This window comes from Pyrgilauda ruficollis, unplaced genomic scaffold (genome assembly GCF_017590135.1).
Source record: "Pyrgilauda ruficollis isolate IOZ18807 unplaced genomic scaffold, ASM1759013v1 scaffold51, whole genome shotgun sequence".
Lineage (NCBI taxonomy): Eukaryota > Metazoa > Chordata > Aves > Passeriformes > Passeridae > Pyrgilauda > Pyrgilauda ruficollis.
The window spans coordinates 3,777,095-3,804,592 of NW_024526711.1; the positions used below are offsets into that span (position 1 = coordinate 3,777,095).

Here is a 27,498-nt window from a genome sequence, read left to right on the forward strand (position 1 = left end):
AGCACTAATTAGCAAAATATGTTAAGAGAAAAAGCCAACTTCTTCCCATGGAATTAAAAAATAAAATCAATCATGCATATATCTAGAGTAAAGGATCATTCATGGAAATTTTCATTTGGCATCAACATTAGACAAATATTCAATTACAAAGTTAAGTTCTTCTGATGCTTCAAATAATAAGCAAGTCTTATCCTCAAACCTGTTAAAGGACTTTCAATTGAAAAAAAAATATTCCACCAGCATCTTTTTATTTGGTATTTGACCATACCAAAACAAATTTAGAAATATGTACTATGAAAAGTATTTATCCATTGAAAGGTTTTAGTTCTATCTCAGGGTACTTCATTCAATTAGTTATTGTTCATTTCATGTCACTTTGCTATTCACTTTATTAAAGAAATAATGTGGGAGAAAAAAAAAAAAATCACACTTAGACTGATTTTATGCCAATAAAGTGAAACACCAAAATGCACTATTAACAGTTAAACTTTTACAGAACAACAAATTAAGCAAAGTTATAGTTCATGCCCTGGGTACCTGAGAGAACTTCAGTCATTCTTAGGAGACTTAAACAATAAATCTGGGGAACACAACACACCAGACCAGAGACCCTCTTCCATGCCCCACAGCTACATTATGCACTTATCTCAATATCCCTGTCTTCCACCATATACATATCAGCCACCTTCACTAAAACATCTGTTTGAAATAAAGAGAATAATTAAATAAACAAATGAAAGAGCAGCCACTTCCCTCAAGAACACCTAGGACTGTACCATATGGACACTAGCAAGTCATTACTTTCTCAAGAGCCTTAGAGGTAGCAGGGGAAAAAAACAGCAACACCAGGTTTGTGATCTCAAAAGCATGGAACCTAATGCATGTCATGAAGAATAATATGTATATCATTCGGAAGCTGCCTGGCTGAAGAGGCTCCTACCAGACACGACAGCTTGTGCAACCACTTCTGAGCTGACAGCATGGCATTTCTTGCATTATGCTCTCAATTTTTCAATGAAGCAGAGGTGGTGGAAAATATTCCATTATCTGCTTCTCTATCCCTGAGACAGTACATCGTTCCTTGCAGTAATTATCCTCACAGATTCAATTTATACACACTTCACATGTAAATAAGTAAGTAAGACACATCATTCACAGAAGTGACATTTCAAATAGAATACTGACAACAAGGGCCTGAGAAAGGAAAGAAAGTTAATAAAGACAATATGGCTGAAAAGTGCAATAGACTTCAGAGGATCAATATGGAAGCTATCTCAGGTACAAAAATACTTCATCAAGCAGGAGTTACAGCAATGTAGAGTCTCCAATGCTACTGAAACATAAAAGGAAACTGCATTGATCTATTAGTGTAAGAGCTAGTGAAATTCTCTCCGTCATGTGAAATGGGACAGTCAAGAAAGAAATAATTTCTTCTTGTGGCTACAGTTGTGAAAAGTTTGCCAACAATAGTCCAGCCCAACCTCCAAAGACACAAATCCATATGTTTTACAGCTTGTTTTACAACTGGCTCAAAAAGTTCATTAGCAAATTGACATAATTTGAATTAGCATAGCAACTTATAAATGTTTTAGCCTTAAACAAAAATAACTAAGCTGTTTGTAAATCATTCAAAAATTCCAATCAGGTGAAAATAAAGGTGACAGAAACAAAGACATCAATCCACAAAAGTGTATCAAAACATCATGAAAATTGTATCAGATTTTAGAAGTATTTCCATAAGCTGGATAAAATTGACCATGTTTACTATTTCAAAATATAAAGCTGTAGCAAGAGATAAGTTCTGCAGTAATTTTTTAGATTTTCTTCAAGCCTTTTCACATATTCAGATAATGCCATCTCAAAACCTTGATTTATTTCGAAGACAAACAGCTCCCCCCAGAGCAGTCACCAGTCCTATTCTGTAGGTAAGTAATTTCTAACAAAATGCAACTCCCACATTCAGCCAGTTACTGAACTTATATTCCTCCTGAAATCCTATGATTCATTGATCCAGGCCTAAAAATTTGTCCCTGTGTATGAACAAAAGCAAACAGCACTGAAATAGTTACAATAATTATACATTATGCTCCTTACCCCATCTAGAAGAGTGTTTGTTAGATGTGTGCGAAGATCTTTACGAAACGGAAATTCCAGGTTGGATACATGAAAAATGGAATTGTCTCTATCAATCATATAAACTTCATTCTTGCCATCAATCAGCATCATATACCTGCAAAGGCAGTGTTAAGATATTATAATTACGGGTATATCCTCAAAATATCTATTATTTTGTTTTATATTAAGTGGTAAAAGCAAGTAATCGTGACAGATACTATTTAAAAAACATTTTATAAATACTTTTTTACATTGAAAAGTTTAAACCTGTAAACTAACCAAAGGGATATCGCAGACCATATGATGCTGTTCTCAGCAATAAAAAATGGGAGAAGGAGAAGGAAGCAGGGAACATTTGGAGTTATGGTTTTTTTATTCCCAAGGCAGCGTTGTGCATCATGAAGCCCATCTTTCCTGGAAATGGCTAAACACATGCCTGCCAATGGGAAATAGTAAAAATTCCTTATTTTTCCTTATATTTATTTCAACCCCTGATCTTTCTCACTTTCACCCTTCTGATTCTCTCCCCTATCCTGCTACAGGATGTGTGAGCTTAGTTGCTACAGGAGTTAAACCAGGCCACACCTTAGATATTCCTTTCACATGGACAAACACTGCAGAATTTCGTGACAGATACTATTTAAAAAACATTTTATAAATACTTTTTTACATTGAAAAGTTTAAACCTGTAAACTAACCAAAGGGATATCGCAGACCATATGATGCTGTTCTCAGCAATAAAAAATGGGAGAAGGAGAAGGAAGCAGGGAACATTTGGAGTTATGGTTTTTTTATTCCCAAGGCAGCGTTGTGCATCATGAAGCCCAGGTTTCCTGGAAATGGCTAAACACATGCCTGCCAATGGGAAATAGTAAAAATTCCTTATTTTTCCTTATATTTATTTCAACCCCTGATCTTTCTCACTTTCACCCTTCTGATTCTCTCCCCTATCCTGCTACAGGATGTGTGAGCTTAGTTGCTACAGGAGTTAAACCAGGCCACACCTTAGATATTCCTTTCACATGGACAAACACTGCAGAATTGGGCTACAATTCTTCAACTGAGTCCATGTAACAGACCTCTTAAAGCCCAAAGAGAATTTTCACAGGCATTCGGTATGGAAACACAGTTTTTGTTAAGCATACATCTCTGCATGCCATCTTCCTTCATAACTAGATGATCTGGGTGGTCCCTTCCAATCCAAACCATTCTATGAGCCTATGATTTCTATGATTCTGTATCTTACTTCAGAGAGATGCTGAGAAACAGCATGCGCTGACTTTGAAAACAGAAAAAAATCTCAGGACAGTGAATTACTTTCACGTAGACCCATCTGTCTGGGTCTCATGGTAATATACCTGTCTAACTTAGAATCTGATCAAGTTCTCTGCTTGCAAAAGACATTAAACTGATCCAGATATGTCTCATTTTAAAAGGGTTTTTTTGAGCTTCTTTTAGCTGAATGGCTGAAAACTCTTCTAGTCTCCCAATTTAATAAACTATTGCAATAAAACTCTGAATGTGGTCTCCAAACAACAGAATTTATCAAAATTCTAATTACTACCAACATCAGACAGAAAAAAATTTGGTCAAGGATGGACTGAAAAACAGAAGTGTTCTATGAGAGCTAATAATTGAAAACATGCAAGAAGAAAGAGATAAGCAAGGTTTTGATGAAACTGAATTTATCAATTAATGAGGGATTTGAGCTGGTTGGCTGGTTGAGGTTTTCTGTTTGCTTGTTTCACTCAAAAAGCTTAAGTTCATGTGCTTAATGTCAGGTTTAAAGTTTCATCCAGATGACACTACAAGCATTCATGGAGAAATCTTGTGGACTGCTGAACAGCACATTTCTGAATATTACTTCAATGTACCATGGCCATTTATATTTTAAGAAGTTAATTAAGGTATTAGGAGATAAGCACTTACGCCAGAATAAAGAACATGCCTCTGGGCAACACCACAAAGGCAAAGAAAAAACGTGATGATTTCTCAAACACATTCTCTAGAGACACAACACAGGAACTTAACTGTGACGCACTGCACTGCCCACTGTGAACACCACTTGCTATTACAGCTGAACATTTATTACTAATTACCTCTATTGTGTGAGCATCCAAAAGCTCCAATTAGTAACCAGGCCCCATTGTTTTAGATTCTGGGCAAGTATACAAGATGACATGGTCCTACATCAGATGGCTCAATCCAAATGTAAAACCAGACAAGTGAATAAAATAACAACGACAGGGCAGCAATAAGAGCAATAACATAACTGCTCATTCACCTCTGAAAACTATACATGGAAGTACAGAATCATACTTGAGCTACAAACATCATCTCTCAAAACTGTCAGTGCAATCTCTATAAACCAAGAAATTCTGACAAATAGAGGGTCATGGTGTCCATGCAGATTAATATCACAAGCTGATAAAATATCTAGTCATAGAAATGGTAAAATCTAAAGTTTCATTAGAAGCTACTTTTCATTCACTTCTGATCCTGAGGCAACTCCTGTTATTAATTCTAACTGGGCAATATTATTAACACAATAATTCAGGAAACAGGATGAAAATTTCATTTGCAGAGTGACAGTTCTTGGCATTAGACAAACAGATCTCCAAATCACCTACCAGAGTATTAATAATTTTAATTTTTAAACTGTAAAAAATGTCAACCATCGAATAAAGTTTTCTCTTCAGAAATCAGTTATTTTTAGCATACCCAAATAAAGGCAACTGTATCAAAGGCTCATTTGCTTCCTCCTATATGCTGTATCTTGCAGCCCACATCAGTTGGGCCCCAAACACAAGCTAAAATAATTATTTTATTAGGCTTCCATTTTCAGTTAAGTTTGTTTTGGTGGTGGTGGTAGGTTTTTGGTTTTTACACGATTTTTAAGCTGACATGAGCTACACTGAAAATCCAAAGTTAAAAACAGAGGTTTCTCCTTTATGTGGATGTTTAGCATTTTTCATCATTAAATTTGAAAGTGCATTTCAGGAAGATATTACTTAATGCATAAAATAAGGCAAATTACTTGGTGTCCATCAATATATGGTCACTGAGATTAAGGAACAAGAATAGAACTGCATTTCCCAATCACCACCTCCAACACTGTACCCACTGAAACACGTGGCTTCTGCCCTCTTTTCCCTATTATTATGATTCACAAAACTGGATTTGAAAATACTCCCCCAACACAGTACCTCACTACACATGGTGTAGTGCTTGCCAAAACATATTTACCACAAAATTGATTGCCTATGTATTCACAGAAGTTTTGCCTCCAACTTCAATTTTGTGATGTGCTTTATTTATGTTTAACTTTCTCTCAGCCAAAATGACAGCAACCATCTCAGCAGTAAGCTTACATATGTTAATTTTGTGCATTATAGGAGTATTAAAACCTGAAGACTAATACAAAAATACAACACAGCTTCCTCAAAGTTTAAGATCCTATCTTCTGAGCTTGAGTCCAACACACAAGTAATTTTCTGAAAAAAAATCTACAAGTAGCAAATGGATTAGAAATATTGTTTCAAAGGAAGCTTAAAAATTCAGCTCCTTTAGGAGCTTTCTTTGCCCTGCAGTATTTCTTTAGACAGGCTGTATCAAAGAAGATTATTCATTTCGACACAGTGCTGCCATCGCTGCTTTTTTTAAATTTTCCTTTTTAAATATGCCTGTGTCTGTATTATCACATTAAAGAATGCAAAATATAAGAAATTCCATCACCAACTCTAAGCACGAAATACACAGCAGCTCTCCATTCCGAAGGGAGTTCATTATACAGCCTGGAATTCAGTCTTGTGCAAGTGCTGCCCTCCCACACAAATAAGCATTACCCAAATCTGAGCAGCAATTGGCATCTCTAATATGCTCACTGACGCAGAGGTAACAACGAAATCCTGCTACAGATATGATTTTCCATTTCTTAATTTCCTTTTATGATTGGCAACGTTTCAAAACCACGAGCATGTCACCACTCTGCAGATGGATCACCTAAGATGAGGCCAAGTCACACGAGTGCTTTACATTGGACCCTGCCACTCCCTCCTGGCAAGAAAGCATCAACTTCTGGCCAGATGCATCAAACACTGAGGAAAAGGCCAGGAGAATGAAAATTAATGACTGCCCTTTATTCACTGACAGTAGGAGATCATCTATCTGTGTCACTAAGCTGCTGCAGTTCCATGCCCTGACCCGAATCCAGGCTGTGCTGGATTTAGAGTAAGTTTAAATTAGAAGAATTTGAAGCTGGCTTGTGGTACATGAAACAAAAGACCCTAAATCCCGATAAATGGGGAAGGCTCAGCTTGCTTTCTTCCATGAATTGCTGCTGGCAATGGTTACTGCTTTAAAAGATGTCTCCTCAAGGATGACAAAGCCTGGATACAGGGACACTAACACAGGAACTTACAAGAAGACTTATAATATTGTTTTCAATGTGTAAACAAAAGGAAACAATGTCTTTTTAATCAGCGCATTGACAGTTCTACCACAAACCACCTTCTCCAAAGATGTTGTCATTTGCATGAGTACATGGCACACCAGCCAGCATGAGACACTGCTTTCTACATGCAGCAGCTGCAGTAGAATTATGTATTCAACAGTCCAAATTCCAAATAATTTTTTTTTAAGCACACACACAGACCTTTGGAAGTTAGTCTGCTCTGAGTATACCAACACTTTGTATTTCTCTTGCTTATTTCTAGATTAAAGCATGCCATCAACAGTTTCCACAGCATTTTAAACCAAAAAAATCCCTTAGATTGTGACTGACAGTCATTTCCAATTAACAGTCTCCAGCTCCAATATTTTTCATTCATGACCTTGCATTTTCTACTACTAAATATCCTTCCAGTTTTATTATTCTGCTCCTCAGTGAATTCAGTGGCTGATCTCCCTCATTTTTTTATCAGATCATACTTGGATTCTGTTTCGCAATACTTAATGATACAAAAAAATTTATATTGAGGAGCTCTACTTATAGTTTTTTATGCATTTTCTTTCAAAACCATCCACTGCCATTTTCTTTCAATCTATTCTTTACCTATCTTCGAATTCTAGCAATCTTCTTAGCCTCATTTTCTCTAATAAACAGCAATTTTTCAAAGTCCAGGAGCATGAGATATACCAGTCTTTCTAGGTCAAAACCGCAATTTTTCCCTTATATGAACTCCTACCAAAATGCCTGAACTCAGAGAAAATCCCATTCCTCATCTATACTGTGTTCCTCAGTCACAGTAGTTCTGAATAATTCTATTAACTACTGCCCTTAGGGCAATCAAATCTGTCATTCAATAAAGAGAAAACCTGCATTTTTGATCTATTTTTACCTCTCATTACAAGCATAATTATTTAAATGTAAAGCAAAGCCTTAGCATGATTGATCCAAACTTAGCTTCTAAAATCAACACTTTTTTTTTCCCTCAGTATTAAAACACTGTTACTAGGCTCTTGTTTAGTACATAAATGTATCTTGTACATCTCTTACTACACTCAAAAGCACCTAGATTTGTCACCTGTTGAAATGCTCCACCAATTCTCCACCCTCATAAGAGGGTAGAATTCAGCTTCTGGTTAACTTCCACAATTGTAAGGTGTCTCCATGGGGTGAAATGACCAGTTCGCTGTGCCTCAAAACTGTCCTGGTTAAACTCATATTGTGGAGGTCAAAACACTCAGCTTGCATTAGATGTTCAAGTGTGCTCATCGTGACAACTCTGATCAGGCATCTGCAGCAGGTTCAACAGTAACCCAGAAGTTTTCTTTAATAATCCTGTAGTCTTTTTTTTTTTTTTTTTTAATCTGAACTCTGTAACAATTTTTTTATCTTTCTGTTATTAGGAAAATGTTATTCCGCATATTTTGTCTTGCATCTTGCCTAAACAAAATGAATGCTTTCCTATATTTATGTTACAATCAAGAAAGTTGCCCTAGTTCATCTGTTACACCAACATCTAAATTCGTGAGAAATCAGAAGATTTCCAACAACCAGCCTCATGTTCTGAATCATTAGTTCAAGATACCACTGCCCTGACTCAGCGCTAGTACAGAAAAAAAAAAAAACTTTCTTGTCTTATTGATCACCTCATATATCACAATGGAAGGGCTATGCTTTTGGTATTCATAACATCATTTCAAGTGGAAAAGACTTTTAGGATAATTGAGTCCAAATGTAAGTTTAACACTGCCTATCTGTCCACCACTAAACCATGTCCCGAAGTGCCACATCTACATGTCTTCTAAACAGCTCCAGGCATTGATGAATTGATTTTCACCAATCACCCTGCTTATTTGAGAACCAAGAATTTCATTTCCACAAGATTTGTTGAGGTGGTATTCCAGATAATGAAGTAACCTTGTCAAGTCACCACTCTAAGTTAAGAGATACCACACAGCTTATACAGCTTTTCAGTCTCCATAAATTTTACTATTCATCAGTCTCCTCCACAGTTATCATATGCAGCATCAAAACCTTATTCTTGCCTGCCATCACTCTCCTTTAAATTCTAAATGTAAGTTTCCCTTTCCATTTGTTTCCCTTGACATTGCAAGGTCCAGAGGGGTTATTCTGTGACTGTTACGGCCCTGAACGTCATCAAAAGTGAGTGGATCTGCAGATGATATTTACTACAGAAATATTCTATATGCCCAAAACTACAGCAACAAACAAATACAAAAAAATTTTTGATACCCAAAGGGTACCACAGCCAGGAGAAGAGATGTGACCACACTTGCCCACCTTACAAGGTTCTAAATTAACTGTCAGCAGAAAAAGCTCATATAGCAGCTACATTTTAGGGTTCAGTGAGAGCACAGAACAGCAGCTGCAGCCAAACAAGAAAACAAACAACAAAAAAACCAAAACAGCAAACAAATAATTAGGTCAAATAATGAACAGGGTAGTGAAAAATATAGAAATAATGTTGCACTGTTATGCAACTTTACAGTATCCTCTCACCTGGGGAAGTTTATTAATAAAGGAGACAAGGGCAACAATAAGGACCATGGAAAAATGTATAAGCATTGTGGAAACTACTATAATTTCTCCTAATAAAGTATCGCAGTTGAGACTGAGCTCGAACTTTAGCTTTTCCTGTTTTATAAATCAAAGATAAAGATGCTTTAATTAATTTAACAGATGGCAAATTCAAAAGCAGTGTAAAACTACATTTTCTGTCTAAAGTATTATTAGACTGTGAAACTGCTGGTAAAATGAAGAATTTAGCTAGGTTAAAAAAGCCTATCCAGTTACAGTGTTTTTCTTGTCTGTCTTCCAGGGTTTTAATTAAGTTAGAGTGCAGTGGGGGTTTTGTTTCTTTATTTTTAGAAGGATATTAAACCTTATGGATTAAATTTAAAGTTTTCTTGTAATCATTATTAGACTTACAACAAACGGTAAATTAAACTACAACTACAACATATTGAGGAGCTCTTATAGCGTATTATGACGTGATTTGTCTGATGTAAAACAAAAGAATTGTTAACAAGCTAGAAAAGATATTACCCAGTTACAACCTGTAAATTAACAGATTAATTTTAAATATTAGATTATCTTTGTTTCAGCCAAATTTTAATGATGCTAAGTGCATTTCTCAATTACTGATAGGAACACTGTTTAAAAACAACCCCATGGTATAACGTTCTGATAATTTTGCAACTTTAAAAAAAGTTAATGGAACAAACTGTATCTCAAGCTTGACAGATTTTTTTCTGGTTCTGTTGTTGTTGTTATTATTATTATCTTCATAATTTATTGCACATAAAGAAGATCAAGCAATCTTGAAAATCTTACTCCATACCTCTCCACAAACCTTCGTCTGAAAATATCTTGGAGGTTTAAGGCAAAATTCAGGCCTGAAGCAACAGGCTACAAAAATATATACAAGAAAGAATAACTAATGAATGTAGCATTAGATGACAAGTAGTTACATTGCTTCTGTCCTAAGCAAGTGAACCATAACGTCTCTCATTAAGGGCAGTAACAGAGCAGTCATGAAAAGGGTAACACAGCTTTGAAAAAGGAGATTCCCTTAACTTGGAACTGATTTATGCCAGAGTGTATTCTGGGTCAATTCTGCCTGCATCACCGGCACAAGCCACAGCAGGAACACAACTGCCATTTGTGCTCACAGAATAGATCAGCTCCAAGAGAAAGGGATGCCCTAGATATTTATATAGTTCAACTTCACAAACCGAATGTCATTCTTCCCTGACTGAACATAAGCCGTTACGCTTCATGGATGTGTTTGTAATCCCCCCCAGGAGAACCAGCAGCACAGAATGTTCTGTTCCACTAAAAGTGGTCTGGGAGAAAGGAAAATAAATAAATAAGCCAGTAATCACTGATACTGGTTGCTTGAAAAGCAGATATACATGCAGGCACACCCTTTATCTGGATCCCATTAGAACATTTTAGGACTACAGTTGAATACTCTAAGATTAGTATTCATAGCACAAGCTACACAATAAGTTAATGCATTTTAATGGATTAACTATTTACAAATAAACAAAAGAGCTTGCTTATAAGACAATCTGTCCAAATACTCAAATAGTTACATATGAATAATCAGTTAGGTAGCATTTTTCAAAGAGCCCAGAATTGTGACCATGAAACTTTGTGTGCTGTCAAGAGGCTTCAGAACTGTGAAGTATCAGGCCTGCTTCTCCACAGAGTAGACTTCCTGTATAGTATCTCATCAGAACTGCTCCTTAAACACGCAAGAAAGGGACACAAAACCCTTCTTTCAGGGTCATGACAGTGTTGTGAGCATATATAAATGAGAAAGCACAACCTAGAGTAAGAATGCTTTCTTTGGCCATTCAAGGCAATTTAGATCCACATGAGGGATAACGTGTTCTGTCACACCTATTTATTCATTCCTCTACGTTGACTCAATGACTGTAAAAGGAGTATTTCAGGCGATGAAGAAGCAACAAAGTGATACGGATGTGCCTTAGTCATAAATACATAAATACACCATCACCATCCCCCTCCCCCCAAAACAAACACAAAATCAGACATATTTTTATATCCAATGGTTCCATATATTAGTCCAACAGTTTATGACACTCTATGCTGCCTCATTTGAGTTACGGTCTCCCAATCAAGAAAGACCTCTCCTGGTTCAAAATTAATAGTTAAACAAAATGAAGGAGATATCTGATAATACCCATAAGTCCGGCTATGAAAACCTGACAGCTCCTTTTCTGCTGTCAAATCGGCTAGCCAAAGCCTAAACACGCCCCCATTGCCTGTACAGTAGGGAAAACAAGGGAAAAGGACAACATGGCAAGAGGAGAGATAATGAGGTCCTCTTGTACTAGACCTTCCTTGCACTGAGCTAGAATATCTTTACCTAGAGACTGGGAACATGGTAAACAAACCAGAAGTGCCTTTAATCCGAACTCCATTTACAAAAGTTTTATTTTTACACTCACAAATGAAAACTCAAGCAACCATACAATATTTTTGGGTTCTAATGCTGCAGAGAACAGGCAAGTATTAGTCTTATAATCTTAAATTTACTGGCCAATACAACTGTACAGGACAATTATTAAGGTGCAGAGTGAGCAACAACTCATAGTTCCTGAATCTCCAACTCTCTAATGTCAAAACACTTCATTCCTGCCTCCCCATTCCATCTCCTCTTCCTCTCCTACCTAAATGCACAAACTAGAACCATGAATTAGGCATTTGCTTTTTAGAAAATGAAGAGGAATGCTGTAGAGTGCTTAACATATATGAATTGTTCCCTTCAGCCATCATTAGAAAGGCACTTAATACATTTTAATCCTGAACCATTTATGTGATCTTTATATACTTTTGCAGAAGCTTCTGACATTATGTTATCATTACACTCTTCAAAGTTAAACTGCAGGTTCCTAACAACTAGTAGTACTGCAGTTTATAACAGTTATTTATTTAGAGCTTTTAATCTTGACTGGGAGGGAGTAAAAGCTTTACTGCAACCATTTCAATAACTTTCACAACTTTAGTTTCCAGACAAAATATATACTATCTTCAATTAGATATATTATTCCAAGTAAAGTCAGTGAAATACATTCCACATGGATTGCAGCCTCATTCTCAACCAAAATTCTTCCATCTACAGAGGCAGATGTACAGAACTAGTTTAAAATGAATGAACTTGTTTTCCCTTAAGAATTGTTAAAATAATTATGAAGAAGGACCACAAAGGACAATGGCATGTAAACAAAAACTGCATTTTTTTCCCCCATAACCTTAAAAACTTATAAAAACACAGTGTGGAGATTGGAAGACTGGACTAAGAACAGTCACTTTAAAGTAAGGCTCTTTAAAGGAAGGTTCCAAATCTCTTCTTTAAGAGTCACCCCATTTTGACAATTTCATACAAATAATAATAGAAAAACCCTTACAACTACTTCTTTGAGACTTTCAATGAAAATAATACAAATGTCTGAAGAATGACTATACACACAACTGATGTGTAATTACCAGTTGAGGTTTTACCCATTGCTGACAGTTATATAAGCACAATTGAATCAAGCTCATTTAAATTGGAATCAAATAACTTGGGGTAAGCCCAGTCGTTCACAAAACCTGTCACTCCTATAAAAAAATCCACTTGGTCCTGAAAAGTCTATTCAGCACATGCCCAACCATGGAATATTTCTATCCTTTAAAATTTCCCACCACTGAAACATGTCACAGCCACAGAGCAAGGAATACCAGCTAATGGTGCAAAACTGATTAATATTTAAGTCTATTTCTTAAGAAAAGTGGGGAGAGGAAGAAGGAAAAGGAAGGCATGGTTTAAGAGCAGCCAGATGATTCTTGTGTGTGTTTTTCACCCTATCCTATGATTAGGAGGCAAACATTCCTTCCTTACTCCAAGACCACAAACACGTATTAATCCTAAACATGACTCAATGACAAGACACTCAAAACACAATTTATAATAGTTCACTTTCACAGTAGCTACCTAGGTCAGAAGACAAGGTGCCCAGGGAGAGAGTATTCATACCCTGAGAAACATCATTCTACTCACAAATGCTTTCTTGTGATTAACAGCCCTTAACTTCCCTGCTAACACCATTTTTGAAGATGGCTGAAAATCTCAACACCCTATATTTTTGTCCCCCTCCTCTAAATCAGGGAAGAATGCACTATCAACTTTGCAAACCTCTATTTCAGGAACTTTCCAGTACTAGGAAGAAAATTTCACATCCATAAGAATCTGGTCATGTAATTTGTACAATGAGAAAATTCATCTATGGCTTCTTTCTCATTTCCATAGTCTCCTTCAAGTTCAGCTCCACATTAATATCTTTGCTCCCAGAAGCCAAGCTTTCCAGTGCAAACCCAGGACACTCCACATCTGCTTTCACGACAATCTGGTCTCCTGTTCTTAATAATGAGTTCTCAAGTGTATAGATTTGGGATTTAATTGGATTAGTACTACTCTCCAATCTTCTCTGTCCTCCTTCATTCTCACTATTATCTCAACTTTTTCTCCTCTCTCTCAGGGATAATAGTTTTTCCACTAACCCATTCCAGTATCTTTTCTTTAAGCCTTTACAGACAGGCAACCATTTTGCCTCCTTGCTACCTAATTTTGGGCTAGTACCTTTTACCTCCTAATTTCTAAAACAACCAACCATTTGTTTCTCAATTTTATCTTTTTTTTTTTTTTTTTTTTTTTTTTAAGAGTTGTTCCTTAGCAGTGATTTTTTTTTTTTTTTTTTTTTTTTTTTTTTTTTTTTTTTTTTTTTTAAAAGAGATGTTCCTTAGCAGTGGTTATTTTTTCACAATTTACTCTGGATGTCCAAATGACTTTTGGATAACTTCTCATATTAGGAATTTGCAATTTCTCAGTTATGCATGTAAGCTTCATCTCATCGTGTAAAGGATCAAAGAGTAGGGAAAGAAAAACTATTGAGCCACGAAAATCAGAGAAATTTCAACATTGTTTTCATGACATTTATGGAAAAGTTATCTTAAAATATACTGAGTAGATTTCCTTCAGGTAAGGGCCACAAATATGTTTCTGAAAAGGTTGCAACTGACAAAAAAAAAGAAATTTTCTTCAATTTCTTCAAAAAGATGAACTAAAAAAAACTAGGAAGCTATCTCAAGTTTGATAAAATAGCAACTAAATCAATATACTTATATTCTCTCTATGTATATATTGATTTATTGATTGATACATTCAAGATAAATCAAACTTATTTGATCAATAAACAATCAAAAAATGCCCATCAGTTTTATCATACAATTAAGTGTACATTTACTATTTTTATTTTGTATTAGGATAACAACAAAAAGTTAATTACTTAGGCAACAGGCCTTTATTTTAATGTAAATGTAATTTGCTAATCAAGAAAGAAAAAACAACTTCACAGATGTACCTAACTATTTTGTTACAAACACAATAGACAATTAGCAGCAATTCTCAAAGAGCTGTTTTATTCTGCATCTACTTACTCACATTTAGATATCTGCAAGCCATCAAATTTGCATGAACATTTTTCAAATTTAATAGCCTTTGGCAAGAACTACCTGTTCTGCATTTTTTAAAATAGCTGCCTTAACATAATTGAACAGCCATAGTATTATGATCATAGTTATTATTTTTCGTGTGTACAGATGTGAAAAATAAAAAAGGTACTCACAGAAATGTAGAAAAATAATTTACTCCCCTTAATACGTTCCATTTAGTGCAGGTCACATTTTACCACCATAAAACCTAGTCCTGTTTGATTGTATTGATTTGAATTATTCCACAGCCATTTTTAAGCTTTTTATTATTGTTAGTGGTGGCAGTCTTTCTTTCAGAACTGGTGTCTCATTACTTTACCCTGCCTGAACAGTCAGCTCCACTCATTAGAACAAGCATCTGCTACAAACAGTATTAATGAGATCCATATGAAGGGATACAACAAGCCATTACCCACCTGGGCTAATCATTTTACAGTACAAAGCTGATAATGCAGAGTCATCCAGCAATGCCTTGAACATGCTGTTACAATTACCTTACTCAGACAGTAACTACTATTTTAGAACAGGGCGCTGCAAAACTGGATACATTTGTAGTTGTATTTACTTTGTAGCTACTGTTAACATACAAAACATATTTCATCTCAACAAAGCCAAAAGGCATTATTTTACTAGTGGGAAATTTGCCCTTTGGCTTATGAATGGATTAGCATTAAAATTATTTATAAGACACCAGTAGTTTGACTACTGTTCCAATAAATATTGAGAATTTACACTAAACCAGTCAGAATAGCTGCAGAACTCAGTGACTTTTATTTAAATAATAATAATTTAAAGCAATATGATTTTAGAGGTGGTTTTCTTCAAAACAGCATGAGTTTGCATATAGCATTTACATACAACCAAGTAGTTGGTACAAAGGAAATATTTCACCAAAGAGTGTCAATGCTAAATGAGCTTCAGAGATCTTTTAATTTAAAGTTCATTTCTCTAAACCTAAGATACAAATACACACATCTTTATATATTGGCATTTACAAACATGAGGGAAGAAATATTTGTCCTCATTGTGTTTTTTCCTTTAGGACAAACATACTCCAGAAGGAATGCTGGAGCAGAACCAGGAGGTGTGCCCTGCTAATACTTATACAAGGGCCCTGGAAACCAGGCACAGAAAAAGCAAGACCACAGTGAAGGCTCAAACTCTTCAAAGCACAACAGACTAGGCTAAGCAAGGCTAAGTCAAAAGATTTTGAACTTAAAATTCCAAGAAAATGAAGGAGGATGAGTTTTACCCAAACCAAACTCACACACTTACAAAAATATGTAAGATACTACTCCAGTAAATCTCACAACATATTTTATAGAATCACTATCAAATAATTTAACTAATCAATTTCCCATTGTTAGACAACATTATTTGAGAAATAATGTTCTTTTATTTAGGGAAATACTTTTCCTTTTTCTAAAACTATGGAAAAATACATTAAAAAAATATGAAAAAGAAAAATACAACAACACTAAGAAACCAAAAAAACAAGCGCAGTTCTACCACTGAAAAAAAAACCCAAACAATGGGGAAAGGGGGAAAAAATACCAACCACAAAAAAAACCAAAACCAACAGCTCTTAAAATAGAGGACGAGAGGTTCAGCTCCAATTGGAATCTAGAATTAGCAAATGCTTTTGAAGAAAAGTAAAAGTACTTAGTGAAGTCACTGACACTGCATATCACTTAAAAGAATGTATAAAAAAATGCCTCAGTCATGAAACCTCTAGGAAAAACTACTGCTGAAGAAATCAAATATAGGTAACTAACAAATAGTGACATTCAAGAAGTTTAGCTAAGTTGAGCAAATGTTGTTATTTTAACTAAAATAAAACTGTTTTATTTCAGTGAGAAAGTATAACAGAAAGTTATTAGCTATGCATCTGCTTTTCTTTAAGTCCAACAGGATTGACAAAAGTGCATTGCTTTTTAAGCAAAGAGAGAGAACAAAGCAACAAAAGAAAAAAGTATGCAAGCCTAATAATATTCTAATAGGCAAGGTCTAGACTGATGCATCTAAACCACTTTTAACAGAATAGCTTCAGAGATATTTGATGACAGGGGTTCCATCTCCAGATAATGGAAGCAGGAGATCCATAAATGGGGCTCCACTAACTGATGTCTTAATATTAAATTCAAGAAGGTCACGCCTGTCAACACAAGCATTCAGAATAATTAATGAAAATCTGTTTAATTGCATACAGAGTCTGGATCACTGGAGAACAACTAAATAATTAGAAGCATGTCCAATGTAAAAATTATCATAATTTTTCATTGTTGATTAGGATACATATCATGCAAAGTGTCTAAATGTCCAAATAATAGCTCAGGTTTTCACCTCTAATCTCTCTTTCATATTACTTAAGGTGAATTTCATTAAGATTGGATCTCTGTAGATCCATTTTCTTCTCTGAATATACCTATCAGTCTGTGTACCTTCATAATCTATTACCAGTTATTATGTTTTGAAAAAAATTAAAAGAGCTATGTAGTTCCTTCAGTTTTGTTTTTCCTCCATTCTGTTTTCCCACCAATCTAAAACTAAAAACACAGGATAGAATGTTCAAAGTACTGAAAATCTCAACAAAAAATTACATGTACACTTAAATTTCTTTCACAAAATGCAGTCTTCCAGGTACACTACTATGTTCTGTATAATTGCCTTAGTATGCAGAACGTGGGCATCCAATCCACACATTTGAGTAAGAAAAAGAGATATTATATTAAGACATCAGTTTTCCAAATTAATAACATACGATATGACAAAGACTCTTCAGGTCAGTTTAAGCTGGCTGACTTCATTTGTTCAGGGTCAGCAGCTTTGGAATGCCCTATGCCCTGTACTGCTCTGAGAATATGCCTTGACCTCCCAATACCCCATTGCTCTAACTTCCCACCCTGAGAACACCTGCACTGCAATATCCAAGTGCTTGTGCATACAGCCAGTGTTAGTAAATCAATTATTCACACACATTTCTTAATGCTAGGACTCCATACTGACTGCAAGCTTACTTACACTTTTCACACCATGCTCTGTCCAAGCTAATAAATCCTTGAAGCACAAACTCCACTGAGGAGAGACACTTGAAGGGTCTGGGGTTTTTTTATACAAGACAGCTTAGTTCTGGCTGAATTGTGCTGAATCCTGACTGACTCCATGTGGAGCCATTTGGCAATTCTCATAAGACATCCAATTCCCCATATTCTCCAGGATTTTCATTATCTAGGATATTCTATTATTAAAGACAACAAACCTAGCAAAATAAAGAACTCAGGAAAATCTTTAGAATATATCCAATAAGTCAAATTAGGTTGTAGTTTGTTATTAAACAAAAGACACCCCAGCAATGAATGTAAGAGAACTGGTGAAGGAAGATAAAGTTATTGAGTCTTTAGCTGACAAGAACTACATGTTTGAACAAAGGATCACAGGATGAATTTAAAAAAAAGACCCCTACAAAATTTCTGATACTACCCAGCTTCTGAAGGATCAATTAGAAGTTTTAATTTTGCTTATAAATAAAGTCCTCACCTTAGCAAACTTTCACTGTTATGTAAGATTATTCTAAGACCTTGGTGGCAAGTCGTGGCTGACAGACAGGCAAGGGTTACGGAGAATAAGGGTACCTGCCTTTAACAGTCAGTGTGTAAAACAGCTGCTAGAAAGAAACTTGGCCACAAACTTCAGCAAATAACTGAAAAAACTTCAACTTCTTGGGTACCAAGACAGAATAAAAATTAATCTCTGGAGCCAGTTTTGATGCTGTGCTTTGTCCTTTGTACAAGCAAATTCACTTTCCTGAGAAAATACAAACTGTCTACTGAATTTACTGTGTTTTGCTTTTTCATTTAAAATGAACTTACCGGGTGCCGTCTGCTTTCCAGCTAACTTTGTATGGCTTCTGCTCCAAAAATTTAATATTTTGCTTGTCCATGGAAACAGGCTGTGCTCCAGGGAATCCAGTCCTAATAAAAAGAACCATGTTTATTAATAGTTCTGCAATAAATACTCACACAAGTAAATACATTTTTCACATCAGACTCAAGTCACACCTCATACCAGACTAGCTGCAAGGTTAACTCGGAGTCCAAACGTCTTCTCCAAGAAAGCTTTTTGACTTCTATTGCAAAATACTATCTCATAAGAACAAAGTTATTTGCTTATGACAAAACACTAAATTATGTGAAACTTCAAAGTTTTAGCTTTGCAGAAAGAGATATTTAAATTAAAAATTAGAGGCACGATGAGCATCAACAAGTTAGGAAGCAGTGTGGATCACCAATTTTGGAATGGAAAAGTTCGGAATCATAGACACTAAAACCAACATTTTCATTAGCATTGGACACAAATCCAAGTTGGCTATAAAAATGAGTATTATACCTCCATACTTAAGTGTAATACCAATGGCATAAATAAATCTACTGCTTGAGAAAGAACTAAGCTTTACACAAATAGCTGGACTAGGCTACATCTGGAATTTGAACAACATTTTGTTATCTCAATGGAAAATTAATTCTAGAATCTTGTTTCTCAACATCAAAATCTGATCATTCCACGTCATAATACAGTGCAAGACTTTCACTGCCAAGTGTGTTTGAGGCTTTTTTTTAATAAACAATCCATGGTCACCTTTTTCTCATTTTCACAATGAGCAGTTGCATTCTGCAAAATACAATACTTATTTCTAGATAGTATAAATAAGTAAGTTCTAAATATTCTCATACCCTTCCCATCCACAGAACTGCTGACATTTTTGCTGTATTCCTCCTAATTTTGGTTGCGTTGTCACCTGGGTCACACATTTAACTGTTATTCCTTCCAAGAAAATTGCACCCTAAGTTAAAAAAAAAAATAAAAAACAAACAAAAATTAGTATTAAAGACCTCATAAAATCAAATCAGAATATATCAATACAAGATTAAGACTGTTTTCACAACCCTCTAGAGCAATACTAGCTTAAACATTTCTTAAGGATTTACCCTCAAATGTCAAGATACATTAGCTGAGCTTTGCCAGGAAACTCATAGGTGAGCCATATTATAAACCCAGGAACTCAATGAGTTACTTATGAGGAAAAAATATAATTAAAAAAAGGCGACAGGGATAAGGCAAAAGGAAGGGATAGCTAGTACTTAGATGCTTACACTACTTAGCTAATACTCTCAAGAATGTAGATCTAGGACAAACTGAACAAAAGAGAAAATATAAACAGCAGATTTGTAACAAAATATTTGTGCAAATATATTTTTATATTTTTTTCTCAATCTAAACCAGGTTATTAGAGTGGAGCTGCTATCCTGAAAGCCCCAGAAAAGCCTATGCAGAGATCAAAATAAAATCAATCTGAAAATAAAAATCTAAAATAACTTGTACATTCTACAGAAAGTTTGATGCCAAGATGAATAAAAACATATCTTGCATAACAGAACAAATGAAAGCCACCACATCTACAAAACTACCAAATTGAAGATTTCTATGGAGATCTGAAATCAACCAGACTTAATTCAACAGAATGTCAAATAAATTTTCAATGCACACAAAGAAGATCAAACCATGACTATTCATCTGTTGAACCCTGCATGTGAAGACACAAGTATCTCATATCTGTTCTCCAAAACACTTGAAACTAGCTTTAACAAATCCAGCTGCATACCACTGATGAAAGAAGTATTTTTCTCTTCTACATTTCCACATATTGTGGCACTCCTATGTTATACACTTGAGCAAATCTAGGAACTAATTTGGCAAAAATAACACCATAAATGAGTAATAATTTTCTGCCAAAATAGTATCCTAAACTAGCTCACCATAGGATAACTCAGTACTAGTGACAGCACAAGGGAACAAAAGGGAAAGCAGGGAAAAGCAGGACCACAGATTTCAGTACAACCTGCAGTTAGTTAAGATTGGCTCAGTCACATCACCAAATCACACTCTGAGAACAGAACATCCTAAAGAAATATACTGGTTCATAACCTTAACTACCTTGAGCTCCACAGACTCTCTGTGTATCACTCACCCCATACAATTTACATGGGCACCAGCCGGTGCAACAGCGTGCAGGGGAGTGGGCGAGAGAGGCAGACAGCTACTCGTGCCTGGCCAGCACATTGTCTGCATTCTGATAAGTGGTGAAGAGCACCAGGAAACAAAGGAAGATGGTTCTGCCTTGCTTCTGTCAATAATGGCACAGTGGAATGCCAGTAAGACTGCTAAGATTGAATTAACAGGCAGGGAACGGGAAAGATTTTCCAGAAAAGAAAAAGTAATAAACCCAAAATTCATACTTGAAAGTGTTTCTTGCAGATTATCTGCTTCAAGTATAATCACTAAGGCACAGCACTATGAAAGCAATGTGAGTCACTTGGGTATTCGTGCTTGGCTAACTTTAGCGCTCCAGGTTTCATGAGGACATTCCTTGCTTAAGGTGCTAAAACTGAGCCAGACCCGTGCAGTTTTTACCCTACTGTTCAGCTACCAACGCCTTTGGAAACGGGACACTGGAGACCATGGTGCAGAGACTCCAGAGAACTCAGATCACCAGGAGCACATCGACTCCTCAGCACTGATACTAAACCAAGAGTTTATAAGCCCTAAAGGATGCAAGAAAACTACATGCACTGGTATCTACACTGTGTACAACCTTCCCACCATCTGTACTAATCAACCTTGCCCCATTTGCCATGAATTTCTCTATCCATCACTTCAGCTGAAGGAGAAGTGGCAATGTGGATCATCCTGTGTTGGTTCATATCCTAAACACCATCTGGAGGAGTGGGGGAGTGGGAACAGCCCCAAACACACACCTTCCTGACCCTAGCAGCTATCACCAGGCCTCAGTGAGAGCTGTGTTCAGCTACTCAGACTTGACTGCATGCCAGTATGCTCAGACTACCTTCCAGAAGTCAAGTAACATTCCAAAATATGTCAGGAAGAGATATCTTCTAAAGTGAAGGAAGTGAGAGACAGAGAGTTACACTTACCAGCTTAGATTTAATACCTAGAAACACAGGACCAAATCACAGTAACTGTCTCTTGGCATGCACAAGTGAAAAAGAAAACAAAATCATACTGACTGTCACCCAGTAGCAAAGGTGTTCTACTAAACATTTGGTTTTCATAATGAAACAGGCTTCGTAGAATTGGTATTGCATGCATTTGCCTTGGTTTGTCTTTTATTTGCTTATCTTGCCCTCATCAAGGAATTCAAAAAACATGAGGTAGATGTAACTTCCATAAACCAGAAGCGTAACCTCTTTCAAAACCAGGTTCAGAGGAGTTAATGTTTCACTAACAAAATGGAAGAATCTCCAAGGTCTGGTTTAGCCATAACATAATAAATTTATTTCCACTAAACTTCCTATTAGCATTCTTATTTTTGTGACATCTCTGACTTTAATAACAGGGATATAGACTGGGATGGTAGTTTAAGATTCAGTGTTATCCTTCATTTTAAAAATGGGCTGGAAATAACACTGTGCAATTCAGCATAAATAAAGTTCTACACTTAATAATGGATAAGAAATTATACAAACACACACTGGTAGATAATTAGAGAAAAATACATGGAAGCAGCAAGAGACCAAAAGCTGAATTAGTATTGTTCTGTCTTGTGAAAGGCAATTATGTTGAGATATATAAACAGAAGTATTAGCCTTAAGACATGTGAAATTAATTTTTCCCTATTAAGCCTTACTAGGATGGCCTCAACTAGAGGCTTGCATTCAATTACAGGCACCACAGCATCAGGAAAACATGAGTCAACATGACAGAATACAAAGAATAACAAGAAAGGTCAGTAGTACAAAAAAAATAGACTATAAGGAAAAAGTGAGCTAATAAGCATTTAACATGGAGAAGGAAATGATACCCATATTCAAGCACATAAAATGTTGCTGCCAAATCAAAAAATAGTATTCTGCCCACATGCAGAGCAATAAGGGTTAAACTTTGCAAAAGAGAGGTGGTTAGGCAGAAAAACCCCAAGTCACTAATATTTAAAATAATTGTACTGTGATAGTTAACTAATAAACATTATCCTCATTACATCAAATCAGTTTAATTGCTTCCTTCTGTCTCACAGATGACCACAAGACACCTGCACTCAAAATCACGAAGAAAATCATTAACAGCCATTATCTCTTCCAGATTGTTTAAGATGTCACCATTCATTTCAGAAGCACTGCATCTCACACCCCATAAAATGCAACTTAGGTGGGACTAGAAGAAAGAACATTCCTTAATAAACAGTAAAAGTTCCATTTGACCCATGAAAGGTTTGTAGGTTCTGGCTCAGAATTACAACTTTTTGACCAATTTGCAAAATAAAGTACCTTTTTCCTGAAGTGAGATTCTAAGTGTCAATTAATAACGTTGTTTTGATGCCACAATCAAAACTGCATGCACTGACAAAGTCAAAACTTGTTTGGATTTCCTGTGTGGCACCGCAGGCTGCAACAAGCAGATTTCCTGGTACCTGTCAACTTTCTTCAGATAATGACAAAGTGATGGTAATGGCTTTATGTTCTAATGATTCTGGACACTTTCTGTAGTGTAGCAAAGAAAGGCTGTCAAGATTTTTTGACATCAAAATATGGAAGTTTTAATGAAAAACGCTGCAGTAGACTTCTCACATCAGTTTCTGAAAGGGACAGCATATTAACTTCATTTCACAGGCTAGCTAGCAGTTGTTTCTGACTATTCACTCTCCTAGCAAGATGCCTGGGAGCGGTCTCCTCCTCTACTACTAAATTTTTCTTCTGTCTCCACAAAGATTTGGGTCAAAATGAGAAAAATTCAGAACACTGCTATCACTACAGCTACCTCTAGTTTTACACTGCCTACTCCTAGGCTTTTAGGAAAGAGATTAATTGTAAAGGTGGAAACATCTGCTGCAGGAAACCAACATAATACTGAAAATGTAGCCCTTCAGACAGTAAAATAAGAATATCTGAGCAAGAGGTATTTACCTGATACTCACTCCCCCTGCAGACCGCATATTTACAAGGAATCACAAATATCCATCTCTACTGAGTTAAGAAGCAGTCCCATCTGCCAGCCAAGAACCATGGTAAAGAATTCTGCCCGTTCCTCCTCTTCGTGTCAAAGAATGTTCCTTCAGAGCTGCAAAACTGAATTATACGAATATGCATATTAACTAGATGATTCTTTCTTTCACAAATTCTCTAACTCATAATTAATTTTTAGTTATTAATATGCTTATTCGTATAATTTAGCTTCCAGCTTTCAACAAAACTATGGTGGCAGACAAGAAAAAGCCAGGGAAGCCAATATCATTCCTGTTAAATAGACCAGTTGAGTTTTATACTTGATGAAGAGGCTGTCATTGTAATTCATCCTAACACCTCAGTTCCTGATGCATCAGAAGGTACATCAAAATAACTTTAAGGTTCCAGCCTCCCCAAAAATATTTCAACATCAGTGTTTTACCGCAAGGCTAATGGAGGAAGTGAATATACTTTTACTATGTCTTTACAGTGTGGGAAAATTTTTATACCAGACGAGGGATAATTTGAAAGTTTTCAAAGTTCATGTTGCTTCTTTAGATTGGATTTTGTATTCCTGTCAGGCTAATATTTTCCATACTCCATGTGTAAATCTTGTTGACTGCAGGAACAACAAAATTCTTTTTTGCAACCTATTTCAATATGAGGATTTCCAAGTCTTTGCAAACAAACACACCTCAGCACACAAGTAAAATAATTCAGTGCAATGATAAAAAAAATCTATTTTTGCACTCAGCAATGGTCTAGCCTGCTTTATTTGCAAATAAAAAAGTCAGGAATCTGAAGAGAACTGAGTCATTAGTCTTCAGATGATACAAATATATTCTTTGTACTTGAGTATTAGTTCCATATCATGGTAACTACAGTAACTCATTTCATCAGAATTAGGCAGATGTATGTCAGAAACCACAGTAAGTGATCAGTTATATTTCTTACAAAGCTAAAGCAGCTTTGAACACATTATGATCTCAAAGCTGCCTTGAGTTTTTTAAGCTCATATTGCTTTTTGCTAATCCAATTTTCAATCCCACAAAATTTCCCAAAGAAAGACTATTTACCAAAATGAGCACTGAATTTTAAAAATTCTGAATTTCGTCCACATGACTACAAAAAACAAGAACTGTTTCCATCCAACTCTAATAACATTTCGTCTCCAAAGACAGACTGAATAATTAAAAAGCCCTTTACTATCTCAAAAAATTGTTATACTAGAAAATGTTTAAGTCATTTTTACAACTGGAATATTGGAGGTGTTGAATATTAAAGTTTGCAGTTCACATAAGAAATACAAAATGTTTACAATGTATCTACAACTTTTTCCAGTTACAGACAATGCTTCCAGTCCCCATTTGCAAGAGCAGTGACACAAGCATAGCATGTACAATGAGGTAACTGATGGGTATGAGGTGATGAAATTATGTTTAGCAATTTGAATATTAAATTCCAAATCAAAATTACCAGTTTTAGGCGTTCTTTTCTCCTCTTGCCAAAGGAAGAGCTTGATGATCCGGGTTCTGATTCTGGGCCTCCAGTTTTACCATTATCATCATCCTCCTCTTCATCTTCATCAAAGCACCATTCTGGAAGCTCTGGTGGTGCTGGTGCATCATCTTCATCCCCATAACGACGAAATAGTTCCTTCAAATAGTCACCTTTATAAATTCCTGGAGGTCTGGCCTGAGCAAAAGTAGCCACAGCAGCCTCAATACTGCCAAAAAAAAAAAAAGAAAAAAAAAAAGAAAAATCACTCTGGATGCTTGATTTACATGTCTTAGTCATGTCATCCTTTACCAAACATAAGAATTATTGGGACTGAGAATCAATACAAATTCTGAAGTGGTAATTGCAAAACATTCCTTATATTTGAAAGTCCATGCTTAGACCAGTCTCGTAACAGCTGCTCTTGCACAAGATTTTGCATAACTTTGTAGGCACTGCAAATGTTCTCAAGTAACTGCAGCTGCTTTGAGTCCTTCTTGCAGCTCCTAGTGGTCTGCTGATCACTGTTTTATCACAGACAAAACTTTTTTTATTGCTACAGAGAAGCAATGGGTGATATGCGGGTAAATACCTGAGGGCTGCACAAACACAAAAGAAGACCAAAGCAACATATCAACAAACATAATGAAGAAAAATGCAAATGTTTAAATTCAAGTATGGTTACATTTTTCTCCACTAGGAATTGTCTTTCCTCTCATTAGAGGTTTTGCCATCATACTGGGAAAAATCACCCTAATCTTTTTTAATTACTTCTCTTTCCAGAAGTTTCTCGTAAAAGAACTGTGGTTCAGTAGCCTTTTACTATGCACCTAATACTTAATCTTGCCCAAATAAATTGGAAGCTGGACCACAAAAAAATTAGAAATCAAAACAAACAGTCCTGCATCTTTACCAGCCAAGGGGAAAATTCTCCAAAACATACAACAGTGAGCACAACACAAGGGTTTTATTGTCACCATTTTCATAGATACAATGAAAATGTTTAACTAAAAACATTGGATATAATTCTGTCTTCCATTTATCATGGCTACAAAGAGCAGTAAGGCTCCAAGAATCAACATCTTAAAATCTTACTACATAAGGGAAAGGAGAAACCACAAAAATAGAGAGATGACTCTCTTAGGCTTCTTGACAAGCACCTGTCTTAAAACTAGAACAAAAGCACATACTACACCCTGAGACTTGTTTTTTTTCAGATATTTAATTCAAAAAACCTTTTTTTCTTGTCTGACCTGTATAGTATGTAATGGAGCCTGAGAACTTTTAAGAGGTAAATTTTCCAGAACAGACAGAAACAGTGTCTAAGAACCACTAAGGCTGATTCACTCCTCTGATCTTCATAAGAGGAGAAAACGAGACATTCTCCAGAGTGACACTATCACATGGTATCACTTCAAAAATGACAGTTTAAGAGTCTGAGTTACTTAGAAGGACCTCTCTTCTCCATTCTGTTTTTCTAAGACTCCTAATTTCTTTCTCACAAGACATTTTTTACTCTGCTATCTTTCTTAAATTGTTTCACATCTTCTGTAATGAATGCCACTGAAAGGACAAAACAAACCAAAAGTTATGGGGTCTGAAAAATGCTCTATTTTTTTTGATGATATCAGAAGAACTCTATAATCTTCTGGAATAGATGGCAATGAAAGCCAAAGGAGGTGGCACAGATTTCAAATACAGAATCCTAGCTGAAAAAAAACAATTTTCCAGGTTACAGAAACACAGCAGTGTTTGGGAAAAATGAGTTGTTGAAAAGAGAATCAAGTAAGATTTCTGACCTTACTGGTCAAAAAGCTGAAGAGCTTTCAGGCCTTTCTCTAAACTAACTATAAAATATATCCCACTGTACACAATAAAGCAGCAACACTCCTACATCATATGCTTAAGGAATGAATATGGATGGATTTTTCCATCAGGAAGATCTTATTTCCTCATTAGCAAGAAACAGTGCCTTGTTTTAAAGAATGATACAGCAAATTAGATTTATCTCAATACAATGCTCAGCATTAACCAGCAGCTTGCCAAAATTGTTTCTTCCACTGTGGACATTTTTTCCTACCAGGGGACATCTGGATGTTCTATGAAAATAATTTGACAGAGATGAACAAACTTGATACAATTAAATACCCAAAGGAAAAAAAAAAAAGGCTCTTGAGTTTTAAGGCTTTTCCCACCAAGGTTTGAAAACAGATAGGCAGCATAAAAACAGGAGGTCCAAAGAGATTCAAGTGCCTTTCCTCTTCAGAACAAAGGATCAATTCTAAGTCTAATTATTGCATGCCACTTGAAAATTGTTTGATTAAAAGCATACAAACTTTCTAA

The 27,498-nt window shown here is 35.8% G+C and overlaps 1 protein-coding gene across 2 annotated transcripts in view; it reads right to left on the reverse strand.

Moving 5' to 3' along the window:
- Window positions 1–27,498, reverse strand: part of RNGTT (RNA guanylyltransferase and 5'-phosphatase) — a 170,980-nt gene that overhangs the window by 125,620 nt on the left and 17,862 nt on the right. For both annotated transcript variants that reach the window (XM_041480417.1, XM_041480416.1), the window contains exons 6-9: window positions 25,135–25,384; window positions 19,375–19,484; window positions 18,514–18,615; window positions 2,095–2,230 (exon numbers count right to left, since the gene is read on the reverse strand). In XM_041480417.1, the coding sequence (XP_041336351.1) occupies window positions 2,095–2,230; window positions 18,514–18,615; window positions 19,375–19,484; window positions 25,135–25,384 (598 nt within the window). The remainder of the gene's footprint in view (window positions 1–2,094; window positions 2,231–18,513; window positions 18,616–19,374; window positions 19,485–25,134; window positions 25,385–27,498) is intronic.